Raw genomic sequence first — 6,871 nt, 5'->3', positions numbered from 1 at the left:
TTTTTATTAAGAAGATAAATTTTCTTTTAAGTGTTTTTTCATTATATTGGTATTAACTGAACACTGTGGTGACTTAAGGAGGAGGTTGTCTTCTAGTTTCTTAATTCTCTATCACAATTGGTGTTTTCTTGACCATTTAGATTCCCCAGAGCAAAATTGTTTTATTCATACCTATATCGAGCCGTAACAAGTCATGTCTCCAAAAGGCTCTAAAACTTTATTTCTCATCCCTTATACTTCTTTTTATGTTTAAAAGAACCGGTTTTTCATCTACTTCCCAAAAATGTAATTGGATTTGATGTGGGCATAATAGTTCTCTCTCCAGGTTTAAATTTATTTGTTTCATATCTGGAGTTTGACAACGAATTTGAAAAATGTTTGCATGGGTCTTTCAATGGCAATTGTCCAACGAGAACTCCATGTTCAGGCTTGATTTATTCAGAATGTTACATGCGACACAATGGTTTCACAAGTCCTCACCCTTGAAATGAAATGAAAACTTTCAACAAAAGGTGACCATAAAAAAAAGAGGGAAAAAATTCAATGATGATATAAGAACAGTTATGAAATAATAATTTGCTAATGAGGCTTTAAATTTCTGTACAGTCATGCCAGGCAATAGATATAGATACTCTTAATTGTTACCTTTAAAGAAATAGGAAATGCAAGATTCTTGGGAAACCTATATGTGTGGTGTTTACACTTCATCCACATAAAGACACTGCTTCCTGGACTGACATCATCTTGTTAAGATAAAAATATTGTATAGTTTTACCAAAAAAATTGGATGAAAATTTGATCTACAGGACTGAAAACGGTCCTTATTTTGGCACTCGTTTATAAACACATGCGACGCGCTTTATCATACCTTTTGTCCAATCTAGCCATTCCAATACGAATGCACATTGAACATGTACAGTACATTATTCCGTCACCAAGCATCTTGTCATATGAGTTTTCCTCAATGACTTTTTTCAGAAAATGTTGACTTGCCTTATCAGAGTGTTTCTCTTTGGTGTGGTCAATAAGGTTTTTCAGGCAGTCTAGACCTTTAAATGGCAATCGGCAGAGTTTGCATAGTGAGCCTCGAACACAACACAAAACTATTGCAGGAACATCCTTCCTAGGAAATGGTGCATGTTCCAACTGTGGCTTACAGTAACTCGAAAGATTGTTTTCCTGACTGCTGTCTTCATCCATCTCCAATTTCTTAACATCTGCCTTCAGATCTTCCTCAATGGATATGATCTGTAAAAAATTCAGAGCACGGCAGGTAAGAACATTATTAATCTTCACAGGAATACGATCAACATAGGTATGTAAATGAAATGCCAACCGTTTCCTCAACAGCGTCATTTTTTTCTTTACAGCATACTGCAGATTGAAATTCATTCTGCATGATATCACCAATGCAGGACTCTCGGAGCTGCTCCAGTATCATGCCACAGTCGTGAAGAGACACGTTTGACCGTCCCTTTAGCACTCTCTCTGCTGCTCTCTCAATGTAATGCTTTAGCAACATCGTCGAAATTAAATTGTTGCATCCGGATCTTGATAATTCAACCAAAACAGTTCAAGCTTGCACAGGTTATTGGGTCAATTAGTGCTTATTGCACAGTTAGTATAATTTATCCAAAATTACCTAGGAAAGGGCTGCCTGGAGAGAGGTTCCATAATCTCTGATATATGATCTTTAGCATTGTGATGTTCAAGAGAATGATCTATTATTGTTTGTTGTGAAAGTGGAAGTGGACGAATTAAGTTGGAGACAGCCTTGCCCGATTGCAATTGCAATATGTATCTGTAAACTCACGGCGGCCGGGGCGACTTGGGCGGCTGGCGACGATTGGCGACTCGAGCGCCCTCCTCTGGCGACTTGACTCACTCCGGACCTGGCAGCCCTGACGCAGACATCCTCGCGGTTGAGTTGCACTCGCCAGTGTCAATCGGCTGAGTCAGGCGTCAGGCATCCGCAGGAGCCAGCGAGCACAGCAGTCTCGTGTGGCGAGGTGCGAGGCCGTCCCTCGGAACGCGTAGCTCCCCGTCGCCGTACTCGCCGCCTGCGAGGACCTCTGGGGTGCCACCGCCTCCACGGACGTGAAGGAGAGCGAGCTCGTCTCCCAGAGGAGTACCAGGTACGTACGAGCGCCGGCGTATGCAGCCAGAGGACGCCAGTACGACGGAGCACAACGTGGCAGATTTAGTCATTTCTCTCTTCTTTTCACCAGAGATCAACGAGTACACAAGGACATCACGCAGCCGCCACGATGGGGCGAGCGGAAGAGAAGGCCTTCGAGTGTGAAGAGTGCGGCAAGGCGATCTCGACCCGTGCCAACCTGCGCGTTCACCTCCGAACGCACACGGGAGAGAGGCCGTACGAGTGTTCATTGTGCGACAAGAAATTCGTGACGAGCAGTAAACTTCAGACCCACCAGCGGACCCATACGGGAGAGAGGCCGTACGAGTGTCCAGTGTGCGGCAAGAAATTCGCGACGAGCAATAACCTCCAGGCTCACCAGTTGATCCACACGGGAGAGAAGCCTTTCGGGTGCTCAATCTGTGAGAAGAAATATCAGCGCGATTCCCAGCTCCGAGTTCACCTTAGAACCCATACGGGAGAGAAGCCCTTCGAGTGTTCAGTGTGCGGCAAGAAATTCGCGTACAGCAGTAACCTTCAGTCTCACCAGCGGACCCACACTGGAGACAGGCCTTTTGAGTGTAATTATTGCGACAAGATATTCGCGACGAGTGGTGGTCTGAACTCGCATCTACTGGTGCACACGGGAGAAAAGCCACACGAGTGCACAGTGTGTAAAAAGAGGTTTGCACGCACAGGACAATTAAAAAGTCATGAACGCTGCCATACAGGGGAGAAGCCTTTTCAGTGCAGTCTGTGCAATAAGAAATTTGGAACTAGTGTAAAGTTGCGTCTCCATCTTCGTACTCACACAGGAGAGAAGCCATTCGAGTGTGCCGAGTGCCAAAAGACATTTTTGTGTAGCTCAGCTTTGCGTTCACATACCCGTATCCACACAGGAGAGAAACCATATCAGTGTAAAGTGTGCAGTAAAACATTTGCGCACACAGCAAGTCTGCAGTTGCATAGCCGGACGCACACCGGAGAGAAGCCATACGCGTGTACCTTGTGCGAAAGGAAATTTTCGCAAAGTGGGCATCTGAAAGATCACCATCGAACTCACACTGGAGAGAAGCCCTTTGAATGTACGGTCTGCGGCAATAAATTTGCAACCGAAAACGGTCTTCGAATTCATCTTCGTACCCACACGGGCGAGAAGCCGTTCGAGTGCGGTGTGTGCGAAAAGAAATTTGGCGATGGTCAAACACTGAAATTTCATCTCCTCACTCACACTGGGGAGAGGCCGTTCGAGTGTCCAGTGTGCAGCAAGAAATTTACTCAAAGGGGTAACTTGCGCACGCATCAGCGAAGGCACACGGGAGAAAAGCCGTATGAGTGCTTCGAGTGCGACAAGAAGTTTGTGGATCATCGCGCTCTGGCTCAACACCGCCTTATCCACACCAGAAAAAAGCCCTTCGAGTGCAACGTGTGCAGCAAGGGATTTAAAACAGGCGCAAGGTTGGGCACACACCTCCGGGTTCACACCGGAGAGCGGAAGTATGAGCGCACGGAGTGCAACGTCAAGTGTTTGCACGCTGGCGATCTGAGGAGACATCTCCGAACTCACACGGGAGAAAAGCCCTTCGAGTGCGCCGTGTGCCGCAACAAGTTTGCAACCAGGAGTGGGCTGAGCCTGCAACTCCGCACCCACGCGGGGGGTTAGCCGTTCATGTGCACGGAGTGCGGCAAGACATTCGTGGACCCGGGCAGCATGATGGCCCACCTTCGAAGGCATTCATTGTAATGGTTACGCGCTGTTGATTGTGCAGCGCTCTGAAAACGGTGTACAATTTGACATCTTGTGTTTTGCAGTGCTTGTTGTACGGTTAAATTGTATTCTAAACGATAAAACGTTTACTTGAACCAGTAAATCCTACGCGTTCTTTAATTTTGGTATGATGCACTCCCCGACCCCGGCGGATCTAAGGTCACCTACACTATTAATTCACTGGAAATAGACTTAGTAGTTTGCACATCATCAGAATTCTTCGCACACTTGTTCGTTTGCTTCTTTATTTTTTGTCGCAAGAGCAGAAGCTGATTAGTTTGAAATGCGGATGGATGAACACGGGGGTGACATTTATGACTCCGAAAGCCCTGCTAGTGGTGGGATGAGGGGGAAGGGGGGGGGCGGTGGAGATCCTGGAGGCTGTCGAGGACCACGAACACGAGTCACGCGGGGCGGGTCGAGCCCCCGGCCTCCGTGACCGGGACCAGGAGGAGAGGCCTGTGGTTCACGATGTAGATCTAGTAGATGTAGTCTTTCTACATCGTGCTGTAGTTGGCTGGCGGACTCAGCTACTCAGCCTCAGTCGCCGGTCGCAGCGCACCTGGAGCGCGGTGCGGGTCTCCAAGCGGTAAAGCCACACGGCCTGCTAGATGGGTGAGCTATCCCTTCCCCTTCCCCGATCCGTTCGTACACGGTAGTAACTATTTGCACCCTATGGTGCAAATTACAGAGGTACTATTATTTGCACCCCGTTCAGGTACCACCAATGTTGGATTAGCTATTTGCACTTATCTTGCAGTGCAAATAGTAGTACATAATTTGTTTGCACTATAGGTGCAAACAATAAGAGGGACACTATTTGCACCTCCAATGCCTCACACTATTTGCACCAATGATTCCATCGTCTGCTTCTGTTATTGTTGTCCGCGAAACCGGCCCTGTTATAACATTTTAGCATTCTAGTTTGTCTTGAAGCTATTTGCTGGAAAGCACTACTTTTGGAACGCCGTTCCACAATGCATTTCAAGACAGCAGGGTTATCCTTACACGACGCTTGGTCGCCTTTTAAATACAAGCTTCGTGAACGCAATAAGGCAATATAGGCGTATACATGTCAGCATGTTGATCAAAAGTTATAATTTTTTGAAGGGATTTTCCATGTCATTCAGTTATTGAGTGTTTCTATTCAATTGGGTTGTCTGAGGGTTGGTACTGTGACTCGCACACTGTCGTTTTCGCGCGGACTTGCTCTTGCTCGTGGTTCTATCTCCGGATTTCTGTGTGTGTTTCTGGCCATTCAAGTAACATCAAATCAATTAATGACGAATGGAGGTAAGTGATTCGCGTATCAATTAAAATATTGAATTCTGTTCATTTCGTCTTCTAAAATGTTCAAAGAAAGTCACATCTACTCTTTCTTCTCTTGGGACATACCGGTTCACCTTTTGCATAACCTCAAATTTAATCTCATTTACATGTTCTTAATTGTTTTAAGGATCAAAAAGAGAACCCTCCAATTCTGGAAGTGGGGCAAGAGTATGAATCTATTAAACAGTTTGAGGCTTCTCTTAGGAAGTATGAAGCTACTAACTTCTGTCTGTACAACAGACGAAGAAGTACGCCATATGAAGCAGATGAGAAGTTGGCATTTTCTTTTATTCGATATGAGTGCATACACTTTGGGGCCAAGAGGCCTAACCCCAATTTAACTGGGGATAGACCTATGCAAAAGTAAGTGACAACTTTCTGAACTTTGTCCATGCCATTGTGTGGCAATATGTGTACCGAATTAAAGCATATTTCCTCTCTTCAGATCATACAAGATTGGTTGCAAGTCGTACCTAGAATTGAAGCTCATTAAAACAGGAAAATGTCTTGTCGTAGATGTTTTTCATATTGTGCACAACCATCCGTGCACTAAAGTTACCTATGATGGATATCCTAAGGTCCGCAAGATGCAAATGGCCACAATCAAGTGTGTTCAGGACTTCAACAAAGTGAAAGCCAAGCCTCTGCTGATCAAGCCTTTGATCAAAGCAAGGGAAGGAGACAAAATTGTTTTAAGCAGAGACATCAGCAATGTTCGGTAAGACCTACTGATTTTTTTTACTATCATTTAATGTAATCATTTAAAAGAACATATCTGTAATATAAAATTTTTCCTATTGTAGGACCAATCAAATTAGAAACGACCGCAAGGGTCGCAGTGAGGAGGAAATGCTCCTTGCTAAATTGCAAGAAATTAAAGACAAAGACCCTGAGGCTTCCACGGTGTTGGACTACAACAAGGATACTAAGAAAGTTAATTTCTTATTGATTCAGACCTCAGAGATGAGAAAAGCTCTTCACAAATTTCCTGAAGTCATTCTCATGGACATTTCATACAAAATAAACAAAAACATGATGCCTGTAAGTGTAATTCAGGTAATGAATGGTGAAGGGAAAGGCGAGGCAGTATGCTATGCTTTCCTTGCCAACGAGAGGAAAGAAACGCTGACAAACATGCTGCTTGCCTTTTGCGTCCAAAGTGGTCAAGAGATCTTTGAAAAGACAAATTGCATAGTTGTGGACAAGGATTTCTCTGAAATTGGGGCCATTAGAGCTGTGATGCCAAACGCAAAAGTGCACATCTGCAGCGTACATGTTGAAAAGAATATGAAGAAAGCTGCTAAAGGAGACCCAAATAAAGGAGCTGCCATCGAATCCTTTAAGGGCATGATGTATGCGGAAGATGATCCTGAATTCCAAGTCCATTTTGTACAGTTTAACAAAGTAGCAAGCAAGACTTTGAATCAGTATTTTGTCAACAATTGGCTGCTTTCAAAAGAGGCCTGGAGCCTCAAAGACCGAATTGTGGTTAACACACTAAGAAACCACACCACCAATAGGGTTGAGAATGCAAATAAGAATCTAAAAGTGGTAAGTTTCTCTATTCACAGAAAGGACTTATTGTTGTCATAGCTATTGCCACAGTCATAACCCTATGACTTTTATTTCTATTTATT

The 6,871-nt window shown here is 44.6% G+C and overlaps 3 protein-coding genes across 5 annotated transcripts in view; 2 read left to right on the top strand and 1 right to left on the bottom strand.

The window, feature by feature from the left end:
• Positions 1-416: 416 nt before the first annotated feature.
• LOC113207705 (uncharacterized) lies at positions 417-1,849 on the bottom strand. 2 transcript variants are annotated; one of them, XM_026424364.2, is made up of 3 exons: positions 1,643-1,849; positions 1,337-1,510; positions 417-1,248 (listed from the first exon to the last, which is right to left on the bottom strand). In XM_026424364.2, exons 2-3 carry the CDS (start codon positions 1,439-1,441, stop codon positions 838-840), a joined length of 516 nt encoding a protein of 171 aa, XP_026280149.1. In that variant the 5' UTR covers positions 1,442-1,510; positions 1,643-1,849; the 3' UTR covers positions 417-837. The 2 variants fall into 2 exon arrangements, with proteins under 2 accessions (XP_026280149.1, XP_026280148.1); XM_026424363.2 differs by having other exon boundaries at positions 1,337-1,550; positions 1,643-1,845.
• A 31-nt stretch (positions 1,850-1,880) lies between these two features.
• On the top strand, positions 1,881-3,992 carry LOC113207682 (zinc finger protein 658B-like). Its single transcript, XM_026424335.2, has 2 exons — positions 1,881-2,135; positions 2,229-3,992. Exon 2 carries the CDS (start codon positions 2,268-2,270, stop codon positions 3,798-3,800), a length of 1,533 nt encoding a protein of 510 aa, XP_026280120.1. The 5' UTR covers positions 1,881-2,135; positions 2,229-2,267; the 3' UTR covers positions 3,801-3,992.
• A 744-nt stretch (positions 3,993-4,736) lies between these two features.
• LOC113207704 (uncharacterized) overlaps positions 4,737-6,871 on the top strand; it is a 15,773-nt gene continuing 13,638 nt past the window's right edge. For both annotated transcript variants that reach the window (XR_008010806.1, XM_026424362.2), the window contains exons 1-4: positions 4,737-5,198; positions 5,362-5,597; positions 5,680-5,952; positions 6,038-6,785. Coding sequence is in view for 1 of the 2 variants with exons in the window: in XM_026424362.2 (XP_026280147.1) it covers positions 5,193-5,198; positions 5,362-5,597; positions 5,680-5,952; positions 6,038-6,785 (1,263 nt within the window). In the remaining variant the exon portion in view is untranslated. The remainder of the gene's footprint in view (positions 5,199-5,361; positions 5,598-5,679; positions 5,953-6,037; positions 6,786-6,871) is intronic.

Source organism: Frankliniella occidentalis, unplaced genomic scaffold, assembly GCF_000697945.3.
Source record: "Frankliniella occidentalis isolate FOCC.00 unplaced genomic scaffold, Focc_3.1 Scaffold16, whole genome shotgun sequence".
Classification (NCBI taxonomy): Eukaryota; Metazoa; Arthropoda; class Insecta; order Thysanoptera; family Thripidae; genus Frankliniella; species Frankliniella occidentalis.
Note: the sequence above shows the minus strand (reverse complement) of the source record. Positions and strands in the feature narration are given on the sequence as shown.